General features: G+C 41.8%; 2 protein-coding genes across 2 annotated transcripts; one reads left to right on the top strand and one right to left on the bottom strand.

Annotated features, from left to right (window-relative positions):
- Window positions 1-6361: 6361 nt before the first annotated feature.
- On the bottom strand, window positions 6362-12739 carry LOC129082642 (carcinoembryonic antigen-related cell adhesion molecule 21-like). The gene is made up of 3 exons (XM_054588371.1): window positions 12550-12739; window positions 10471-10824; window positions 6362-6642 (listed from the first exon to the last, which is right to left on the bottom strand). The coding sequence occupies exons 1-3, from the start codon at window positions 12737-12739 to the stop codon at window positions 6362-6364; spliced, it is 825 nt and encodes a 274-aa protein (XP_054444346.1).
- Window positions 12740-20810: 8071 nt separating this feature from the next.
- Window positions 20811-21844, top strand: LOC129082719 (zinc finger Ran-binding domain-containing protein 2-like). Its single transcript, XM_054588432.1, has one exon. It carries the CDS (start codon window positions 20845-20847, stop codon window positions 21799-21801), a length of 957 nt encoding a protein of 318 aa, XP_054444407.1. The 5' UTR covers window positions 20811-20844; the 3' UTR covers window positions 21802-21844.
- The last annotated feature ends 2189 nt before the right edge of the window (window positions 21845-24033 follow it).

Here is a 24033-nt window from a genome sequence, read left to right on the forward strand (position 1 = left end):
ATCATTAATAAACCAACAAACAACAAGTGCTGGCAAGATTGTGGACAAAAGAGAACCCTGGTACAAACACTGTTGGTGGGAATGCAGACTGGTGCAGCCACTGTGGAGAACAGTATGGGATTTCCTCTAAACACTAAAGATGGAACCACATTTTGATCTAACGATCCCACTGCTGGGGCTATACCCTAAGAATCCTGAAGCACCAATTCAAAACCTATGCACCTCAATCTTCATAGCAGCATTATGATCATGCCTTCTTATTAATTGTAAGGACATTGTGCCTTGAAAAGTGTTGTATGTTTTCAAACAGCCAGTGTGACCAGCATAGATGGGATGAGAAGAAGGACATGAGAAGCATACACAGAAACCAGGTTTTGAAGGACAGTGCTACCAAAGGGTGATCTTAAGGAGCTAAATAACCTGATGTAGAAAGTACCCCAATCACATCACTAAGGGTCCTGCTTTTTTTCAGCTGACATGTTCTTCACTGGAGGACTTCTTCACCCACAGCACTGAGTTGCTTGACCTTCTGGTAGAAACTTCCTGCCTCGTGCACACCAGCACTTTGAACAGCACTAATGTGAAACCTTGTGAACTATGGTGAAGACTTTAGATTTAGGTATGAATGAGATGTGAGTGACAGAAAGGCTTTAAGAACAAAAAAGATGACCTGACTGTTTTTTTAAAAGATTTTTTCTAAAAATTTGCAGATCTTTTTCTGGGGAAATTGATATTAGACATGAGTGTTTGGATTCTAACTATATTCTTTATATCAACTACAGGTATGCTGATGGATTAGAGATTACTCTGAGAGCAAGATAAGCATCAAGAAAAATGCCAATATTTCCAACCTGAGAACCTGGAAAGATGGAATTGACCTTGACTGAGAAGGAGAAGACTCTCAAAAATCAGGTTGGGAGGTGAAGACAACACAATTTTTGGTTGTGCTTGTGTTTTATTATAGGTGCCCCAATGATGTCTAGGATAGATACCCCAGATTGGCTTGACTCATTCTCTTTCAATCCCCTTAGAAACACATAAAAAATAACCCAAACAAACTGACAAGCAGAATGCAGCAATTCCCTGAAACTCTGACAAAACTTTCAATGTGTGAGTTCTGAAAGACAGAAGCGGTTTTGTGAGATGTGGGTTGTGCCTCTCCTGGCACTCAGGGCAGCGGAGCTGGTGGGTCCTAGGCCGTTGCTGCAGAAGCTGCAGAGGGGCTGTGGCTTGAGACCAGTGAGCATGCCCATTTCCCAGTTTTTTCATTCAAGAAGTAGCAGCAGCTTTTTTAATGAGGCACTTCTACCCTCCTGCCCTTGGTGACTATTCTAGTAGCTGCATCTTGAGTTTGCTTCCAGATACATAAAAAGTTAATTTAGATAAGTACTATTCTTCTACAAAAAGAAGGCAGACCATTTATGAGCTGGTTCATATATCAGGGATTATAATTTTTTAATTCTATGATCCTGATATCAAAAACAATCAAACAAAACAACACTATAAGAGAACATATCAGTACCCATCATATATTTTGAGTGAACACCTAAAACCTTAAGTAGCCTTGACTCCCATTTAATTTGAAACATTCAATTATTATTTTATGTTTGATATTCACCTTGTAAGGAAAGCCAGTTCCCAACTATCTCATGTTAAATGTCCTTTATTGTGCTTGCGACGACACTGGACACTGCTGTGGTAATTCCTGCATCTCAGTGTGTGCTGTTCAGAGTGATCACAGGAGGGTCTGGCTTCTCTGGGCCACATCGAAAACTTCTTCCCCAAACTATGACAGCTCCCTGGGGAGAACTGAAGTCTTCTCTACATTACATTCTTTGAGGGTACTTAATAATTTTTCACTTTTATATATTATGTAATACAAGGTCTTTCTTCTTGAAAGATGAGGACTCAGCTACGTTTTTTTCCATCACTAACACACATACATGCACATACACAAACTTCCCATCCTGTCTTTCCAGTATTTTTCTAAAGAACAATACTTAGTGTGGACTTTATTGTGCCCGTTTAATTCTATTCACATTTGAGACAACTAACAGAGTTTTCTTTAAATTTGAATCTTTAAAATACATCAGAGATGCAGAACCATCCTCCTGTGAGCTGAAGAGGTGAGGGTGAGGAAGGTCTGCTCATTAGACACTTTTAATGACACAAATAGGGTAGATAAAGCCCAAAACTCCCCCCAATCCCTTCTCTGCCCCTCCTGGTTACTTTGCATTGGTGCTGCCCTCTGGTGATCACATTACACATGGCACCTCCCAATAAGGTCAAACCATGTTTTCCAACCTGAGGTCACTCTTAGGAGCCAAACCAGAAAAAGTGCCAAGTGAATGTAGGGCTTTTTATTGATAAGTCATTAAGCATTTCAGGGTGTCAAAGGCAGGGTATTAAACCTACCACTGTGTCTTAGTGACTGTACAGATTGTGAACCCATGAAGCTGACCCTCCCCAGCAAGGCAAATGAATGTGTTCATCCTCCAAGTCAATTTCAAGCCAAACTCAAGTCATAAAAACCCTACAGACCTACTACTAATGTCATCCTTAATGGTTTGAACTGTAGGCTTTCTCACTAAAAATGACCAAATGGGCAAGTTTTCTAAATGTCTTTGTAAGACATACGTGCTTTGAGGGGTGGAAGTGGGTGCCTGCTAATGTTGATACTTTAAGACAATGATATTAGTGATACTGGTGACACCAGCAAAAAAATCAGCTGTAATGATGGGCATTTCAAGTAAAGCATTAGCTGTAGGCATGTGCACATCTGTGTTCATCCATGGATCTGCCACATCTATGCGGCTTTTATGGCTTCAATAATCTGGGTTATGCTGGATGTACCCTCTAGAGCAAAGGACATGTTGTGTTTCTATTTCTATTTAATCAATGTTAGGAGAATAAAAGCTGCTTTGTGAAGCCTTTGGTTTGGCCTAATAAAAGAATTACATGCAGAATTCTGGGCTTCAGGGCAAGGGCATGCCTTATACAGCAATATTATAATAGTTCCTGACCAGCTTTTAATCCTTAGAGGAGTCAAATTGTCTAAATGTGACCTGTAATGGGACAAGGTATCCAGAGCTCCTCATTATGATTTGGGTTCTATTGTACCCATGAACATCAAGGTCAAGTGGGAAGAGTGGCACCCATCACAAACAGAAATAATAGATCTGGATTAGACAAGGACAAGTGGCCCAGACCATTGGCACCTACTGCTTCAATATGTGACCTGTCACATAGCTTTCACCATGGAATCACAAAAAGTTCACTGTGACTTTCAACAAAGAAGTCAAAGTCTCCACTCCAAGTTCATTCTGGCCCTCAATTCCCCCTCCCAACCACACATACCGTCAGCCAGTTTTTTGCCCTTCCCCAGGCACCTAGTCAACTTGCTGACACACTGATCTCTTAAAACATGGCTCACTTATTGACTCAGCTGAGGCACATCTCATGTTATGGGATTGAGTTTTAGCTATTCACAGCTCTTCCCGTGCCATGTGGAAACTAAGTGCTCAGACCACACTTTGAGAGCCTGCTGCACACGTTCCCATTGGATCAGAATAGAAATTGGACACCATTGGCCTTCAATCTGGCTCACGCCCTCCAACCTCCCCTGAATTTCCCACCTTTGCGAGGTTCCATCACAACCCTTTTGCTAGCCTGACTACCACCACTCCAGCTCCCTTCCTGACTAAAATTTCTGTATTCATCACTCATAAGTTCCCCACACTTACAAACCTTCATCACTCTTCAGATACCTAGCCCCTTAGGGGATGCTCATCTCATCTTTCCCTTGATTCTTATCCCATGTCTCATGTTTCATAAATTTTGTTGCCTAGCACATCTGATTTTCCCTCTTATACCAATCATAGAACACTCATATGAATCTTCAAGACCTTATTCTTTCCACCAATCCTGTGTCTCTCCCTACATGCCCATCTTAGTCTGGGAGAATGGCTCTCCTCTCTTAACTGTACCAGCTCCAGTAGTTCCTCCCTCATCACTGAGGGCAACCCCTTACTCATATGTCTCAGTCCCATCCTGAGCTCCCTTAACAAAACCTTCCTGCATGGTCTTCTTATGTTGTCTTTAACCCCTACAGTGCCTCATACCCCAAACCCACATGCTGTATAATTTCTCATCAGGACTCTGAGCAGGCCCCATCTCTTTTTGACCCCTCTGTATGCATACCTCTGCTTATCAACAATTCACCTCCAACCAAATCTTCAAGGATTTCAGTCAAATACCTCAAAGGACCCAAGTAGGATTAAAAAGTAGACCAGAAAAGATACTTATTTTCTATTTCCCAAATTCTGAGTGTAGACTCTCTAAAGATAGGTTCATGGACTTTGTAAACACAACAGAGAAATCAAAGTATAAGGGCACTGTTATATGATCTGAGTTCCAGGTCACAGGGGGCACAAAAAAGGGTCTTCCAGTGAAGGCCAGTGAGGACTGATGTGACAGGGACCTGCATGTTTACTAGAGATTCTGGGGTTCATGACAGAATATTTTTCAAGCCTCTGTAATCTTTTCCTTGAAGGTGAGTGAAAAGTTCATGTATAATGAGAACACTGTTGATGGTTAGGCCATTATAGAGGTGTGTAGTTTCACACCTGTACTTTTTCTCAGATTCTAAGACAAAGGCCACTGGTCCCTAGAAAAATTGGGTAGTTGGGTCACCTTTTCCTATGGATGCCAATTCAGAAGGAAAGCAGGAAAACTGGAAACATTTACTTGGAAAATTTAAGCCAGATTTAAAAAAAATTGGAAGATTTGAAAATAAGGTAAGGTTGGAAAACGTGAGTGAGATGAAAAGATCTGCTAATTACAAGTAGGTTATGTCAGGGTGAAATATGCATCAAACAAACTTAAAGAGGCAAGAAAGACTTTATTGAAGACCATGCATTAGCATAGTGAGCCAGAACTCAACACCTCAGAAACAGAAGGCTGTGGAAATTTTTAAGAACAGGAAAAAGAATCAAAGACATCTTTGTTTGCTATTTGGCTTTACAGAGAAGTAAAATTTTTCATAAAATCTTCCCAGGATGTCTTTTTACCTCATGGTGTTAAAGGTTCTCACCCAAGATAGGCTTCTTCCTCCCACAGAGACTGAGACACAGAGACCCAGGGGGATTAAATTTTAAGGGATGGGCACAGGCCCTTGTGACAGATACTCTCTGAATCATAACATGGGTGAGAAGATTTTAAGGAGACCCACATGTATTTCAAACGGGCAAGAAAAGAATCTGCAATTACAAATTACAATTACATTTCTGAAGAAAATGCTCTAAAAATATGCAGGTCAGGGGCCTGCAGTCAGAAAGACTGTGTCTAAAGGTTAGTGACTCAGAGAAACATTAAGGCTTCTAGGTCATAACAAAACTGTTTTCTGTACAGTGGAGGGAAACACAACTACATCTCTTTCAACCAAGACCCAGGTTGCATCTCAGCAGTCCCTGCAATTTATAAATCAGTACAAAAATACCTGAGACTCCTGAACAAAGCCAGGATCTGATCTCCAAGAAGGCTGCGCCTCTGGAGATTTCCATTCAGACATTATATTTTTCCCCGCAGTCACTTTCCCTTTCATCAAATGTAATCCCTAAAAAAGAAGTGTATACTTGATCCTACAACATGGCTGGTGTCACCTGATTTGTCCTAATTAGTTACCTAGGTGCAGAGGAACTAATTTTTCACTACATAATTTGCTCTGATGAAGGTTTTGCTATAAAACATATGATGGGAATTTTTCCACTTGAAGTTAAGAAGCTCACTCTCACGCTTCACCTGCAGTCTTTCTAGCTTTGAGTGGTGTCCTCTTCTCCAAGAGCTACCAAAAGACAAAAGAGAACAAACTTAGCTTCATAAAGTGTGAGTTCATTTCTAATTCCTTGGGCATTTGTCTTAACTAGGACATCTAAGCTAAAGTCCCGGTTTTATTTCCAAGGTTATCTATGATATCTTGTTAACAAAAAGAACAGAAATGTACTGAACTCATGCAAATAATTTTATTGACATATAGATAAGAATATTTGAGACATTATAAATCTTTTGAAAGACATTTAAGAGAAAGACAAAGATCAGTGTTCCTACTCACACGGGTGCCCTCTTGTACATCCCCATTGTCTACAACTGTGTCCAGGTGCCTCCATATCTTTGCATGAAGAAAGGACAAACCTAAAATTCTGTGAGATCATCACCTGCTCCTATTGGTTATCATACGACCACTGCTTATTCTCTGAGGGATACAATGTTACCTCTACTATGGACATGATACAAAAACAAACAAACAAAACAAAACCAACAACCCTTTATTTAGAGTTTAATAACATAGAGGAAGAAAAGGAGGTCACTCAGATTTCACATCCAGCTCAAGGGGAGCACTTTTAACAAAACTGATAGGGTTGGAGACTTCACACTGGTAATACCCAGCATCTTCCCTCTTGAAGGGGTCTATGGTGAGACTTCTGTGGTCCTGGGACAGCTTCATTCTGTCCGTGAACTGCAGATTCATGCCATTGAACAACCAATGGGTGGAGATTGCATTTGTGTAACAGGTCAAGACCACGGCATCCTTATTCTCTGTGACTGTGGTGTTGTTGGCTAGGAGGGCAGGCACTCTCACAGGCTCTGTGGAGAAACAGAGAATGGGACTGACAGAGAATGGGTTTGAGACATGAAGCCACACTGCTTACTCAGAGATGTCCACCACTCACGGTCCATAGTGAGCTATATAAAGGTCACCAAAGTATGGTCCTGTCATTTGCAGAAAGGAACAATGATCTAAATTCAGGTGACAATATGTAAAGAGAGAGCTGCTGTTGGGAAATGCCCCATCTGGTTTCAGGGACTCTATCCTCGCTGACAGGTGAGAGGGCCCCAAGGCTGGAAATAATCAAGGAGGCCTTGGGAAAACAGGCCACTGAGGAGAAAAAACCTGTGCCCCTGGCAGGGGTGCAGCCCCTGCCTCCCTCACATCACCCTGCTTGGCCCTGTGATGGTTGGTAGTCAATGATCGGTATGATTCTTCAAGAGGAGGGACGACATAAGACAGACACGGCTGGTATGGGCAGCAGACAAGGACTTGGGGGACACAGAGAAAGGGCAAATGACCCTCACCCCCCAGCTTTGATATGGCTAGAGTCCTCATTCTATCTGAAAGAAGTCTCCTTATCTCTTGGTGGCTCTGCCCCACCTGCCTGGCTCAGCCTTGAAACAATACTAAAGGCAGGTACAGCCCTAAACTGGATCAGGCAGTTCCCAGGGACAAGCAGGCCTAGGAGTAAGTTCCTTGAAGCACGCTTTGTTCTTCCCTCAAAAGCTATGATAACTGGTTCACACTGAGAAGGAGATTTACATTATTCATAGACCCTGACCTGAGGCAGATCTCTTGGGTTCCTTCAGATGTTATCTAGGATCTCTATTTGTTTTCTGTAAACATAACCTTTTGACATAGATTGATGAGCTTTGCATCCATACCCTCGTGCACACGGTTCTCAATAAAAGCTTTTGGATGCGGGGGCTCGGGGCCTTCTTCACTAGAGGGAAGAGCCACGTCCTCTCTCCTGGCAAACAGAGAAGTGTTTGCGACGACTCGTGTTTATTCCCCCTTCTCCGTGACAACCCCAGGACGGGCTCTGTGGAACTCAGAGCCCTGCTCCCACCTCAGCTGGCTCCGGACAGTAGCCCTCAGATCCAGGATCTCTGTGCTCCACCGCAGCACTCCCGCCGACAAGCTGCACCTCCTCCTGACCCTATACAACCTCAGGGTGATTCTATATCTGTTCCCTCAGACATCTCTGTAGTAGCAGCACACAAAACCCCTTCCCAGTGCTTATGACTCATAACCTCATCATCAGGTATAATTTTTCTCTCATGAGCTTTATTGATTTTTTTACTAGAACTTTTTTTTGACTTTGCAAAACATCAGATCCCACTCCCTATGTAAATATTTATATATGTTGAGGAAAGTAAGCTTACCACCTTTTTCCATCTACAGGGTCAAAGGAAGTTTATAGTAAGTGTAAAAGCATTTAACTTTTGTTAAATAATTTACTAGTCAGTAAAGATGGCCCAATACAATGTTCGTGGCTGTAGGCCTTGAGGATTTCATCTAAAACGCTTCTCACTCTGAACGAGACTTTATTTCCTTGCTGGCTGATTCAATTATCATGATATAATTAATCCATGGTAGAGGGAAGTAGTTATGGTTTTAACATAAAATATTGACTGTGGGAATAGAAGAAAACTATTCATTATAATAAAGGCCATACATAAAAGCCCAGAGCTAACACAATATTCCACTGACCACCTGACTTCCTGGTTGACCAGAAGCCTTTCCTTCCAGCTGCACAGACTTCTATTGCCCAGCTGAGGTGTGTTTCTATGAGACACCATGTCCCATGGCGTCTTACGCTGGGGTTTGAGCAGAACTAACACATAAAGAGCAGAAGCAAGCCAGTGGTAAGTTGACTACTTAGGCCGCTGGGCAAAATTATGGGTCAGGTCTTGCCAGGTGAATGTGACTAAAATGAACCAGTGAGGAAATTAATGATAGATAAAAGTCCAAGCAATGATTTAGCAAAGAGGAAAAAGGACAGCCAGAAGCTTATTATAGCAGCAGAATCATATGCTCTACCTTGATCACTAAAAGCATTTTTCTCTCCACTGAGGGCAGGTGAGGATGTGTGCAAATACAAAATGAGTGTTACAGTAAGTGGACACCATGGGCTTGCTGAAATTCTGGTGCTTGAGGGCAATTTGTGTTAGGTGGCTATGAGACAGAAACTTGGAAAAACTAAAATTTTTCTGTATGTAAACATTATTATTAACACCCCAGGGTCTAAGGCCAATTGCAAGAAGGACTTTGCTTAAAGAAGAGGAAAAAGGATCTCAGATGATGGTCTTAGTTTCTGGAGGCACATAAGCCTGTTCCCTGTGGTAAGGATTCCAAGGACTCTGCATCCAGGTTCCCAAATCTGAAGAGATTTTAAGATCCTCCCTCCCTCCCTCCCTCCCTCCCTCCCTCCCTCCCTCCCTCCCTCCCTTCCTTCTTTCCTTCCTTTCTTCCTTCCATAACCACTTATTTCTTTCTAATTCATCAAAATCAACTGAGTGTTTGTTACATGTTTGTCCTGAGCTGCCTTCAGGGGTAGAGTGGGGAGTGAGAAGGCAAAGTCCTTTCCTTTATATCCTCTGGGTGTGACTGCACCACAACAGGAAACAAATAAGTGATGTCAAGTCCAGTGCAGGGAGGAGTCGCAAGGCCACCTGAGGGGGAGGTCTGGGTATTCTATGCAGTGACTGTTAGTGCAGCTACTTTGGTTCTAGAGTAAAAATAGATTATGTCTCTAGTTTTTCACTCCACAGACCAAATTGTATTCCTATAGCTGACAACGCTTAATAAAAAAATTTTCTGAGCCATTTTGTTGGTTTAGGAATACAAAGACCCCCTCATGTGGCCCCCGAGGTAGAGAAATTAAGTCTATGGCTACAGACAAAACTCAAGTGACTCTGATTAACTGCTCATGGTCTGTGTGACTCTGCTTTAGTGACTGTGTCTCCGTTTCTCAGCTTATTCTCAATGAATATTTGGCTGCCTGGTTGTCAGTGTATTAACTGTAAAATATTTACAGTATCTGACCTTAATCTTGGGAAAGGCGAGCTGCTCAAATAAAAGGCATCTGTTATTGATCAACTCTAAGAGAGAATCCTCTGGGCTGATCCCTCCTGAATAAAAAGTTGCCAGGAGCATCTTCTTGTTCTCAGTCTTCCTGGGGATGCTGGCCTTTATCTGATCCTTTGTAAGTCCCCCAGGACAGTCAGTTATATTCAAGGACATTGTTTAACTGTTCTCTCTACACACAGATTCAGGTGATAGACCAAACTGCATTTCTGCCAATAAGTGATTCTTGAGTCTGAGCCCTGGCTGGTGACTGGTTCAGGAGCCTTGTGACTTGGGCACCCATTCAACTGGTACACACTCAGCCCTTCTTAGGAGGCCAAACCCAACCTGGCACAGGATCACCAGGGTCCCTGGAGTCAAGAACCCGGGGACAAGGTTCTTGCAGTGGGTTTCTGAGTTGAGCTCTGTAAGAATTTCAGAAGGCCTCTTAGACTGTGCCCTGATCTAGTACAGCAGGGTCATTCTCAGGTCAAGGTCACAGGCTGGTGCTCAGGGAGTTTAACTGAGACTGGTCTTCCTCTGCTGAGTTAGTCCCATCAGACTGATCCTTCTGTCTGCAGTGACTGCCTGCAGGGTTGGAATTTGGAAAGAGAATGGAGGTCTTAGGAAGTTTGTTTACACTCTCTGTATCCTGCTTTTAATGTCAAAACTCAACCTGAAACAAAATGCAGAGGGAAATGGTGGCAGAGTTCAGAATGATCAATCCTGTGTGTGAAGTAGAATTCACCCCCCACCCCGCCCCGACTCCCAGAGGTCAGAGAGCAATCACTCACCATATACATTAAGCCTTCCAAATCCTATTTCTTTCTTTGAATCTTCAAGGTAGACGACTATGGTGTACATTCCTGTGTCTCTCTTGGTGACCTCCTTTAACAGCAAGGATCCATCATTGTTTATTCTCTCTTGGCCACTGTGTGCTGGACCTCTTAAATGTAAATTTAATTTTATTGCAAGTAATGCAATTACACGATTTTTGTTTGCTCCTTCCCCCCTGTACCACACGAAGGCTATAACATCGGGAGGCTTATTGCGGATATGTAGAAGCACCTCCTCCCCTTCGGCAGCGTTGGTGGACACAATAGCAAGCTGGGCTGTGGTGGGTGGGTTCCAGAAGTTTAAGAGTGAGACTAGGAGATAAGAAAGATAATTGATCAATATTTGTACCTAAGTATTGGGTTGGAAAGATGAAGCCCTGAATTCTGAGCAGGTCCCTTTTTCTTTCAGCCTGGCCTGCATGTCTCCCATGGTAAAGGTCAACAGCATGGTCCCCTTACTTCATCACCTCTGAAGCTGTTATTTTTTCTGTTTCAAATATTCTCCAGGTGTTTGCCTCAGTTACACTCTCCCTGTGCTCAGAACCCTTCTGAAACTCTGGGGCATTTTTGAAAGACACCTTTGCTGACCACCATCTCTAAAGCTTCTCTGCCTTCACTTTCTGACTTTGCCTGCTCTGATTTTTTTCATGGCACTTGTGTGTACCTGACAACACATCTAGATCTTGCCTTGTCCCTCTCTCTTTCGTAGAACATGGACTTCATGTGAGCAGGGCTTGTCTGATCTTGTATCTCCTGTGACTGCAACATCTTGAAAATTCATGGGGTTGAATGAGTGAGTTCTCTACCTCCTGGGGTTTATTTGCCCATTTCTGAGGTTTGTGGTAAAGAAAATGTCTAGCACCCCTGGTTAATTTCTTTCTGGTGTTTCCTGACATAAATCAATGTTATTATAAATTTTCATAATCCAATACTCATTGATGAATAATAGGAAACAAACAGCAGCCCAGGTTTTCATGTTTCTCACCACTTCCAGATTACAAGATTATCCTCTTGCTGAGTCCCCTTCCCTACCCTACTCTGCTCCTTTGTCCTTTACCCTCAGGTCCAAACAGGTCTGCTGTTTTCTCAGCGCACTGGTCTCTTCAGCAGATCTCAGGCAGTTTCTGTGTGTCAGATCCTTCGTCTCCCCCAAGCAATTGTCTCCTACTTACCAGCCAGCAGGAGCCCTTGCCAGGGGACAAGTCCTCTGTGGGCAGAGACTGTGGGTAGAGATCCCATGGTATATGTTGCCTGCTCTCTGGCTCCCTCTTTGAGAACAGTTTGAGGTCCCGTAAGGCTCACAAGCACCTGTGTCCAGACTGGTGCAATCTGCTGTGTGTCCTAGTTGTGTGCTGAGCTTTATTCTAGGGCAAGATTACCATTCTTGTCATGTGAGTTGGGGGCAGGTCTGGGCACAGGACCCTCCCACTTCCTGCCCTCATTTTTGCCACCCTTGTCCCTGTGCACCAGTGCTGCTTTCCTGTATTTTGCTTCCCTGGGAACTCCTGAGGCCTCTCAACACCACACACACACACACATGCGCGCGCGCGCGCAAACACATGAACACATGCACACAAAACACACGCAAACAACCCCTCTCATGTTGTATTTGGAAAAGCATAAGCCTGGGGTGTCTGGGTTTTGCGATCTCCCCACAGCTTCCTCTCAGGTGCCCAGTAGCATTTCTCACAGCCTCCTCCTTACACATTTGACTTTTCCCTCCAGAGCATGAGATCTGGAGCTAGCACAGAGAAACCTGTCACAGGGACGTCACTCCTGCTGTGCATCAGATCACTCGTGAAACATTGTAAACATCACAATGCCCAGGTGACACTTTAGAAATGCAGCCTCAGCAGCTCTCCAGCTACTGTGGGTGCCCATTCAAGATGAGATCCCTTGATGTGAAGATAGAACCATGTCCCCTGCTGTCCTGGGCACGGGGGAGTCTCCAGGTCCTGTCGAACGGCGGAGTCTGACAGGGGTGCGGTGGGTCAGGGACTCTGCGCCTGAGGAGCCCTCAGGAGACGCTGATCTTACGGGCCTCTGGAGGGCAGCTGCAATGGGTGCACATGTGCCCCTGAGATGACATGCACCGACGACAGCATGGCCTCTGCTGGGTCTTGGTCTTGGGTCTGTCAGCACCACACGGGGAGCCCCCGGTGTCCTCAAAGTGGCGGTTATTTCTGTTTGTGACACAGAAACCCCGCTGGCACCAGGTCTTCCCCATGTTCTCAAAAGCTCTGAGGTTCTATGTCCTCCCACAGGAAGGTAACAGACATAACTCTGGGGGTCAGAAGGGGTCAAGCTGGGTGACAACGGCAGAGGGTTCCCTTCTTCTGGCTCAGGGTGTCACCAGACTGGATTTCGCTTCCAGGGACAAAAACTGAAAAACCAGAAATCTCAATAGGACCTGCAGTTTTGGGGTGTGAAGGTGGAGGTGTCCTGCGTGTCCTAGGAAAAAAAGGGCTGTGGTGAAAATTCAAGTGCTTTTGGGCTTCCTAGTTTTCAAGGGATGGTTTCAGGGAGACTATTCCCCTCTATGTCTGTTTCTTAGATTTGTCCCTGTGATCTCTGACTGTTGGGACAAACTCTGATTTGTGCCTGGGCACATTTCTTGTGCTCACCTCAGCTTGCCCACGGGTGGTGCCGGGCCTGGGGCAGAGAGCAGCACAGACACCCCTGAGGGAGGAGGGGCTCCCAGGCCCTGCCAAAGTAAGAAAAAGTCCAAATCTGTACAGCAATTTAATGAGTTTACCTGAGCCAAAGTGACCTTATATGCCTGGGAGCAACATCTCAAATCTTATGAAGAAAGGCAGTTATGTAGCTTATTTTATGCATTACAATCAAAGTAGAACATGAAAAATATTGCATAAAATCAATATGCAGTATTTGTGAGAGAAAACATAGCAGGAATATCTCTGGAATTGGTAAAAGAGGCAAATGGAGAAACATGTTTTTTGTACATTGGTGGGTACAGGATAATTAGTGTTTAGAAGACACAGAGGGGGTGTGCAGGGAACAGATAACATAAAAGATTCTGTGGTCTCATACACCTGTCCCAGACTCCGTGACTTGAATGGTCCAGCAAAGAAAATCATTCTGATGTGTCAAAGTTATGCTATCCAAGTTGTACTAAAGTGGATCAGGGCTCACTTAAAGTAAACATTGACCTTTGCTAAGGAAAATATAGGTGTGGGACATGACAACCTGCTACCAGCTGCCTAGTTAGAGCTTTCTGACCAGAATGTCCTGTGAGGCTTGTCAGGTCTGCCACGGGGCCCCCTGAGCTTGTCAGGGTCACTGCACAGCCCCTCTCTGTTAACAGCCTCTAGAAGTAGCAGGTGGGATGGACCAGTCATGAGGGAGGGCCTGAGAAATGACTGATGAAGCAGGGGATGAAAATCAAGCTCTTTCTCCATATTCTTAACCAAAACCCATTTCCTGTGTCTAGTCCTGTGTGTCTCTATGTGTTGCCACACAGAGGGCGGAGTAGACCTGCAGCCAACGTCAGGTGCGGCAGGGGGAGGCTGCCCCGTGCAGGGGGAGCCCAGTGAGAGGACAGGCGCTGCCCAGAGCACTGTGAGTCCAGTGGCAGGCGAGCTGTCTCACCAGGGGCAAGAGCTGTTTCAGACAGAGCTCTGCTTTCAAGTGTTCAAAGGAAGGGCCTGGTGAAGGTTCTCCTGAGGCTTTTGGGAGAGGGTGCTGGCCGGGAGGTTTGATCCCCAAAATGCCCTGTGTGCCCTCCATCCCTACAATGGGGTGCTGCATATAAGTCAGTTTTGTGTCCCTGTCTGCCCACAGGGCCCAGGAGCTGGAGCAGCTCCACATGAATATACTCAGGGCAGAAAGGTTCTCATGGGACCTTCAGCTCCTCTATGATGGAAGCGACCACAGATTCTGGGGTCTCCTGTCCCGTCATGCACAGGAAGTTTCCCTTTCTTGCCAGTGCAGCATGAACGAGACAGGTACCTTCAGAAACAACAGACAGGTGTCCCAGAGACCAGGAACTCTGGGAATGGAAAGGTATCTCTAGTGGTTACTGAGCATCTGTCATGTGTCAGGCTCCTGGCTGGGCCCCAGAAAGTCCAAAAAGAATAAGACATGTGTGAGCCCTGTGCTGATTGAGTTTACCCTGTAAGAGAGACAGACCCTCAGATAATCATGGTTCTAGGGGATTAATTATTATTCAGTGAAGGGCCATTAAAGAATACTTCTGGTGCACACACAGCATGTACTTGAGACCTGAAGAGTTAGTGACCGCTTACCCCTTGAGAACAGAGGGTGTTACAATGGAATACTACACAGCAGAAAGAAAATAAGAGCTGCCACCCTTCATGACAGCATGGATGGAACTGGAGGACATTACGGTAAGTGAAATAAGCCAGGGGGTGAAAGACAAATACCATATGATCTCACCTATAAGTGGAACCTAATCAGCAAAGGAAGCAGGCAAGGAAAGTGTGACCAGCAACACTGAAAGAAAGAAGAAACTGATGGGGACGGGAGGGAAGGAGCGAGGAGCGTGACAGGGAGGGGAAGGGGAAGGGTCAGATCCAGGAACAGGTGTGAAGGACACACTGACGAAGCCAGGGTGGGGGATTGAGTGGGGGTGGTGGGGGTGGGAGGGGCAGGGGAAAGTGGTGGCGGGTAAAAGGGGACAAATGTGTTTGAAAAATTGAAAAAAAAAAGAAATTAAAAAAAGGATAAAAAAAAAAGAACAGAAGCTGTTAAAAAGAAAGGCTGCCTGCATTAGACTGACCTTTGGTGGGCTGGATGGTGGAGCAGACAGAGTCCAGTATGGAGAGACTGAAGAGTTAGAAAGACTGTGTAATGATTGATGCTGGTGAGGTCGGGCCCTGCTGGGCTGTGGGTGCTGCTGAAGTGGGGCCAGTGGGGCCCCAGAGAGGCTACAGCCTGTAGAGTAATTCTGCCGCCCCCTGGTGGACAAGCGGAGGGTGAGAAAATGTCATGGTACAGAGATTTTTATTTTTTGCTTTATACATTCTTTTCAACTTATTCTTTAGGCAATATTTAATATATGCATATATAATTTATTATATTTATAGAACTATCCTTTAACATAATAAGCTTTATATATTGAAAGTATACAATTTGTGAAATTTTTACAGATGCATGCACCAGAGTTGTTACAATGAACATAAATATCATGTCCCTTACTGTTAAACTCTTCTCATGCCCTCTTGTAACCTCTTTATTCATCTCCTCTTCACCTCCTGTTTAGTTTAAGTAAACTCTCATTGGCTTTTTTTCATTTTAAATGTATTTGCATTTTCTGGAATTTTGAAAAATTTTATCATAAAGTATGTAATTTTAGGCCTAGGTTGATTTCTCAGCTCAATACAATATTTTGACATAGTTCTCTCTCTTTTTTTTTTTATTCTCTAGGTCTGTCTCATTCCAGGGATACATTAATTTTGTTTATCTATTCACTCTTTTATGGACATTTGTGCTGTTTCCAATTTGGGGCTATTACAAATAAACCTGCCATGAACAATTATGCAGAAAAACCTTTAACACAAATAACCAGTGCTTGTGAAACCACTGAATAGCTAGGGAAATGGAAGGCCGGGAGTCACCCCTGGGAGGCTGGTCTCAAGGTCGCACAGCCACAGCGCCACCCAGAGGGAAAGAAACATGCGCTGCTTCGCATAAAGCTGTGTCTGCCAAGGCCACGCATCTATTAAAACAGTAGCAAAAATAAAGGCCCATGTCCTTTCCAGCTTCTAAATTAAGAACCAGTGCACCTCAGAAACTGCTTTTAATTCACATCTGGATTCTCAGTCACTAGGACTGGGGAAAGGTACTTTTTAACCTTTCAATCCCTCTGATACAAGGGAAACCTACAAAAAAAAAGGAGCGTAGATGCCAAGTGCCAATAGACAACACATGGCATATCTGAGTCACTTACAGGCTGTGTCACTCTAGGTGAGTGACCCCACTGCAAGAAGTCTCAGGTTTTTCATGTGATGCCATAAAAACATGTTTGGTATTCTTTCTTGGATTTTAGAAAAGAGCAGCTAAACTTGTTGGAATTTTCTAAGTCATAAGGGTGATAAGAATGTCTTTTGTTGTGGTGAGGCAACTCTGGGCAGGTCTCTGGCTATTTGTAGAAGGAGAGCAGGTCACCAAAAGGCCAAGTTTTGATTAGAAGCTTGGAATTTCCAGCTGTCAACGTAAGAAATGTTTAACCTGACAAGAATTTTTATGAGTCTTCTTGGGCCAAACATGACGGTAATTCCTGGAAAGCAAAATCACAATGGATTGGGAAGATATTTGGAGGGACGGCAACGTTGTTCCTTATTTTATACAGTGCAGGGAAAGCTGGAGGCCTAAGGGGTTACATGAAATCCATTGGCAATACATTAAGGAGTTGGAGAATGCAAAGTACAGAAATCTCTGAGGTTGGGTAGAAAGTAAAACAGACACATGCAGCTGTTGTGTTTGTTGGTGCAGGAAAGGTAGCAGCTAACAACTAACACAATAAGAATAGTAATGAGAAGGTCTGTGGTCTCTGCTGTGGTGCAGTGAGGGGTCTGGAAAAAAAGAAAATTACCCTGACATTCTAAAGGCATGTTATGGTAGAGGAAAAAGAAAACACCCTAAGTTAAGGTAAAGACTGACTTTTGTCAGGAAAGATATAGGCTAGGACATGGCTACCGCCATCACTCACTTTTGGTTAAAATTTTAATATCAGACCACCCTATGTGGTTACTTTAGGTCTCTGAGTTTGAAAGTCCCACCATGCAGACCTCCCCTGAGCTTTTCAGGTCTAGTATGTGGCCCCTTTTAGTCATCAATCATTCTAAAGAAGGCATCGGTGACCAGTCTTTTAGTTAGATGATATTGTCTCACAGTGCTAGGAAGGGGTTTTTATGAAGTTTTAGTGGAAGCGTTTATCTTGCTGAACAATAAACCATTGGTGAAGCAGGAAGACCTTAACCTGGGGTGGAAGTCAAAGCCACATGGTCTCAAAAGTGAAAAGGATGCAAATGGGAGGCAGTCAGGTCCCACAGGCCTTTATTAGAAAAACTATCTGGATCATTCCCCACCTATAAGCCCTCACGAACTGAGTTTTGCTGTCTCATTTCTCTGTATTCTGCATCTTGTATTATATTTACTTATAGTTTAAGGGTACACTGTACACCAATCCAGTTTTAATCACTTGGCCATGAGATGGGGTCTTATTTACTATGGCCCACCTATTATTCTATGTTCGTTATTCATTATTAATCTGATTTCTGCTAGTTGTACACTTGGAAGTGACAACCTCAAGGTTTATTTGGAAACCAGGCTGTAAACACAAAACGCTGTAAATGACAATTACCATCTAAAAGTTCCATGGGTGAGGAGGACAGTAAGAGTTTTGTAAGTAAATTTCCTCTGCCTCAGCAGCAGGTATAGGGGTCCATGTTTTATAGCCACTTCAGCTTCCATTTTAATTAATATAGTTAGTGGTCCCTATTGAGTTAGGGTATGACGGCATTCACATGATTAGGTTCTAGTATTTATTCACAAAATTCTTTTCTCAATATTTTTATTCCAGTAACCATCTACAACTTTCCTTGATCCTCATTTCTTTTCACTCATTCAGAAACAACCAACTTAGTAGGACCAACTACATACTTTTTTTTTTTTAAGATTTTATTTATTTATTTTTAGAAAGAGGGGAAGGGAGAAGGAAAGAGAGAAACAAACATCAGTGTGTGGTGCCCTCTCAGGTGCCCCGTACCAGGAACCTGGCCTGCAACAGACATGTGCCCTGACTGGGAATATAGAAAGGGGAAGGCATGGAGAGAGGGAGAGAACATTGACTTGAAAAAGAAACATCAATGGGTTGCATCTTGTGTGGACCCTGAGAGGGGACCAAGCCTGCAACACAGGCATGAGCCCTGACCTCTAATCAAACCAACACTGTTCTGTTCTGTGGGACAATGTCCTACCAACTGAGCCACACCAGTCAGCTAGAAATCATGACAGCCAGCTGTGGGAGCAAGATATATATTTTCTCTCTTTTTTTCAATTTCTTTAGCTTGCGTATTAATCAAATTAACAAAGACAGATTAACAGAAGACAATATATGAAGTGTATTATATAAATGAATATTCTGAAGTGTAAAATATAGGGACCCAAAGAAGTATTGAGTAGTTAGGACTTATATACTATTCTGAAGATAGAGAACAAAAAGCATTGTGAATTGAGACTTCAAAATTAAAAAGAAAAAAAAGAGCCATTGAGTGGAGATTCCAAAGCAAATGAATGGCAAATAAACACTTGCTTGGCATTTCCATGTGAATGTTCCTCCTTCAGCTCGTCCTCCATCTAAACACTTTCTAGGCATTTAAGAGGGTTCAGAGGTACCCCCCCAGCCCAGCCTTCTCTTTCCAATAAAAACATCAGAATCAATATCTTAAAAGGCACATCTGGGGAAACAACTATGCTTCCATTCACAACACAGCTATGGTGCTTAAGCTGCTTTAACATGTCTATCTGAAAGCTCAGTTCTAATACACCTAGGCACTTAATTAAAGTAATTGGGTACCTAAATTATTACCAAACAAGATAAAATACTGAAACATAGCACTGTCATTTTAAGTCTATCAACTTTTGACTTCTAATTACAGACAATTTAAAAGATATACTGGAGCCCTCGCTGGTGTGGCTCAGTGGACTGAGTGCTGGCCTTCGAAGCTAAGGGTTGCCTGTTCAATTTCCAGTGTAGGGCACATGTCTGGGTTGCAGGCCAGGTCCCCAGCAGGGGGGGCATGAGATGCAACCACACATTGATGTTTCTCTCCTTCTTTCTCCCTCCCTACTCCTCTCTAAAAAAGAAAATAAAAGAAAAAGATGTACTGGAATCTACCCCCCCCCCCCAAAAAAAAATCTCTGCTTTGGTGTTCACAGATTCCCTAACATAGGGACCTTAATTCCTTAATTCCTAGGATGAGGAGGGGATAGAGAACCTGTTTGAAAAAGTCATGATGGAAAACTTCCCTAATTGGAGGAGAGAAAAAGTCACACAAATCCAGGAAGCACAGAGGGTTCCATTCAAGAGGAACCCAATGAGGCCCACTCCAAGACACATCATCATTAAAATGGCAAATATCAAAGACAAACAGAGAATCCTAAAGCAAGCAAGGGAGAAAGAGGTTGTAATATATTAGGGAGCCCCAATACGGCTAGCAGCTGAGTTCTCAACAGAAACCCTGCAAGCCAGAAGGGACTGGCAAAAAATATTTCAAGTCATGAAAAAGAAAGGCCTGCAACCAAGACTGCTCTACCCAGCCAGGCTCTCAGTTAAAATGGAAGGCAAAATAAGGAATTTCCCAGACAAAAGAAGGTTAAAAGACTACACCTCCACCAACCCAGCACTGCAAAATATGCTAAAAGGACTGCTTTAGATGAAGAAAAAGTTTCAATGAATACCCAGTTCCCTTCAGAGTTGCCAATACTTGATATTACCAATATTTGTAATACTCATTAATCTGATTGTGACAATGATGTTATTTTAATTGTTCCTTTACTATTTGTTGAACCTAAACCTGTTTTAGTATATTTCTTGCCTATTTCTATTATTTAAAAAAAAGCTTTAAATGACTTTTTGGTTTTCTTTATCCATTTATTGATTAAAGGTTTGTAGAGTTCTTTTTCCCTAAAATTAGAAAAACCTATTAACCATGTTTTAGATGTGTTGCAAATACTTTTCTATTCTATTTCTTGTCCTTTAAATTTTTTATATGTATATTACTATATAGTTAAATATTTAATATAGTCATATTATCAATATTTATAACTTCTGGGTTTGAATATTTTACTTCAGGTCATGAAAAATATTAGTTTTATTTTCTTCTAAAACTCTTTAGATTCTACATATTGATTTTTAACTCACCTGAATATTTCTTGTATAATGTGTGAAACAGGGCTCTATATCTGTTTTATTTCAAGTAATAATGGTCCATGCACCTTATTTGTTGAATAAGCTTTATTTTCCCCATTGATCTGAAATATCGATTTAATCATATATTACATTGTTAGACAGATATATACATTTGTTTCTAGAATGCTCATTTTATTTCATTGACCTACTTCATTATTTCTGTGCTGTTGTCATGTTGTTTTAATTGCTGAGACTTTATAATGGATTTAAATTTTTAAATTTTTTATAATGGATTTTGACATTTAAAAAAAATAAATAAAATCAGTCTGCATTTAAGAAAAAAAGAAAAAAGGAAAGACCCTGAGCACGAAAAGTCCCCGGCCCTCTTTCTTCTTGTGAAGACGTAGCTGCTGGTGGCTGCGGTGGTGGCGTTCAAGATGTCGACCAAGAATTTCCGAGTCAGTGACGGTGACTGGATTTGCCCTGACAAAAAGTGTGGAAATGTGAACTTTGCCAGAAGAACCTGCTGTAATAGATGTGGCTGGGAGAAAACAACTGAAGCTAAGATGATGAAAGCAGGGGGAACTGAAATAGGAAAAACACTTGCAGAGAAGAGCCGAGGTCTATTTAGTGCTAATGACTGGCAGTGTGAAACTTGCAGTAATGTGAATTGGGCCAGAAGATCAGAGTGTAACATGTGTAATACCCCAAAGTATGCCAAATTAGAAGAAAGAACAGGGTATGGTGGTGGTTTTAATGAAAGGGAAAATGTTGAATATATAGAAAGAGAAGAATCTGATGGTGAATATGATGAGTTTGGACGTAAAAAGAAAAAATACAGAGGGAAAGCCGTTGGCCCAGCATCTATTCTAAAGGAAGTTGAAGATAAAGAATCTGAGGGAGAAGAAGAGGATGAAGATGAAGATCTTTCTAAATATAAATTAGATGAGGATGAGGATGAAGATGATGCTGATCTCTCAAAATACAATCTTGATGCCAGTGAAGAAGAAGATAGTAATAAAAAGAAATCTAATAGACGAAGTCGATCAAAATCTCGATCTTCATATTCACGATCTTCACGCTCATCCTCCCCCTCAAGTTCAAGGTCTAGGTCCAGGTCCCGTTCAAGAAGTTCTTCCAGTTCCCAGTCAAGGTCTCGTTCCAGTTCCAGAGAACGTTCGAGATCTCGTGGGTCGAAATCAAGATCCAGCTCCAGATCGCACAGGGGCTCTTCTTCCCTAAGAAAAAGATCTTATTCAAGTTCATCGTCATCTCCTAAGAGGAAGAGAAAGAGAAGTCGTTCTAGATCTTCATCTGGTGATCGCAAAAAAAGACGAACAAGATCACGGTCACCAGAAAGCCAGGTGATTGGTGAAAACACTAAACAACCCTGAACCCAGGGCCAACCCCTCGGAACTCCACTACTTTACCCAGGCACCACAGGTCATCTTCTGCATCATCCCATTCTGGTTCCCGTTCAAGTTCAAAAAAGAAATAATGTATTAAAATTTATATCTTTAAAAAAATTTCAGTACAGTGCATGAAGCATATTTTTTAAGAAGTTCGTGTCTTACTTGGTCAGAAGTGCTAGTAGAAGTGCATGCCTTTCATTGCTTTTCAGAACAATAGAGCTGTGTTTATTTGTGAAATTAAAAGTAAATAGTATTTTAAGCCATAATGTCCCCAAAGAGAGGCTGTATTTATCATTCTGTGTTTACAACTGTTTTTTATTTAAAACCATCTCGGCTATAACAAAAGTATTTTCTTCTTCTCCTTCTTCTCCTTCTTCTTCTTCTTCTTCTTCTTCTTCTTCTTCTTCTTCTTCTTCTTCTTCTTCTTCTTCTTCTTCTTCTTCTTCTTCTTCTTCTTCTTCTCCTTCTCCTTCTCCTTCTCCTTCTCCTTCTCCTTCTTCTTCTTCTTCTTCTTCTTCTTCTTCTTCTTCTTCTTCTTCTTCTTCTTCTTCTTTCCTTCTTCTTCTCCTTCTCCTTCTCCTTCTTCTTCTTCTTCTTCTTCTTCTTCTTCTTCTTCTTCTTCTTCTTCTTCTTCTTCTTCTTTTTTTACTTTGTTTCCTAATTTGAACTCTGGTTTTTCTCATTTCCAAATATGAACTGTTTATTGACTTCAGATTACCTGAGGCTTGCCTGAACTTCGGGCATGGTGGCAAGACTGGTGAAGTAGCCACCCTGTTCATGTTAACCTTTGTCAAAGTGATTCTGACCAGAAAAAGTTAAACTAGTTATAAAACAGCCAACTGGAAACTTCATTTTGAAATTCCCTATGCTTAGGGTGCCTTAGAATCATTGCTTTTTATGGTTTTACTTTTTGCAACACATTAGTGCAGAAAAATCTTACAAATTTCTAAGAGAAGATTAATTTCTCCCTTTCCAACATATAATTTTGAGCAAGAATATCTAACAGCTAATTTTTTTTTCTTGATACGGTTGTCTCATGAGAAAAACATCTTATTTCAAAATATCTTAATATTTTTAAGAAGCTTTGTGTGATATCCTTTAAAAATCCAGTTTTCACATGTGATAGGGTAGACAAAGCTAAATTTACAGTTAGTGAAGAACAAATTGAAGAAAGCTTTTGAAGTATATTTTTCTTTGGGTGAAAGACCAACAGAGACATTGTTAATTAAGCAAATATTTGTCATGAGATGTTTAAACACACTGCAAATTTTTTTTGAGTAATGAAGGATTATTTCTGCATGACATAAATAATTATTCACTACAACTTACCTATGGCTTAAAATACTTTCAGAGTTTGTTTTATTTCTCAAAATCTGGTCACTTGAGCTTTATATGTCTTCTGGTTTAAAAACAAAAGAGTTTCTCTTAACAGTATCTTCAGTGACAATGCAAGGTAAGTATATTAAGGAAAATCAACAATTGTGCTTGGGGACTTTTTGTCATGGGGATTAACACCCATTATTATTGTTCTGTTCTTTTTTTTAAATGTCTTCTGCAATTAAAAATTTAAACATTATAAGGTATTTTGTAGACAGACCAAACATAATTATATTTGTTTTTTTATTTTAAAATGAATGATTTTTTTCTCTCACCTGATCTAAAGATGAAAGCAAAATATCTTATGTGGAAATATTTTGATAATATTTTTAAAATGAACTTGCCCCTTGTTTTTTTACATCTTTTCTTTGCTACGTTTACTGTAGTTTGCACAAGAACTTCTCTCTCTTGTAATTGTGCCTCAGACTTCTTGAAAGTCCACAGTCTAAATTGCCCAGATGATCTTCTAGATTCTACATGTTACTGTTGGTTTATTCTTGAGCTTTCTGTATTAAAACTTTGGCTGTACTGAGCAAATGCAAGGTTATAAATTTAGCGAATAGTAGTTTGCAGACAATTCAGATGATTATGATTTCATTTGGTTTAACTAAGCTGTACTAGTCCATTTCATAAGGAAATGATGCTGTAGACAAATGTAAATAAAGCTTGTGGGTCAAGCATTGAGTGGTGTTTGTTAGAAATAAATTAGAATTTTTAAGCTCTGAAAAAAAAAGAAAAAAAAGGAAAAAAGAAAAAGAAGGAACTCCTACCTTTTGCAACATCATGGATGGAACTGAAGAATATTATACTTGGTGAAATAAGCCAGCTGGTGAAAGA

The sequence above is a fragment of the Pteronotus mesoamericanus genome, unplaced genomic scaffold (assembly GCF_021234165.1).
Source record: "Pteronotus mesoamericanus isolate MK-2021 breed Mesoamerican mustached bat unplaced genomic scaffold, CSHL_Meso_final scaffold_137, whole genome shotgun sequence".
In the NCBI taxonomy this organism is placed as follows: Eukaryota; Metazoa; Chordata; class Mammalia; order Chiroptera; family Mormoopidae; genus Pteronotus; species Pteronotus mesoamericanus.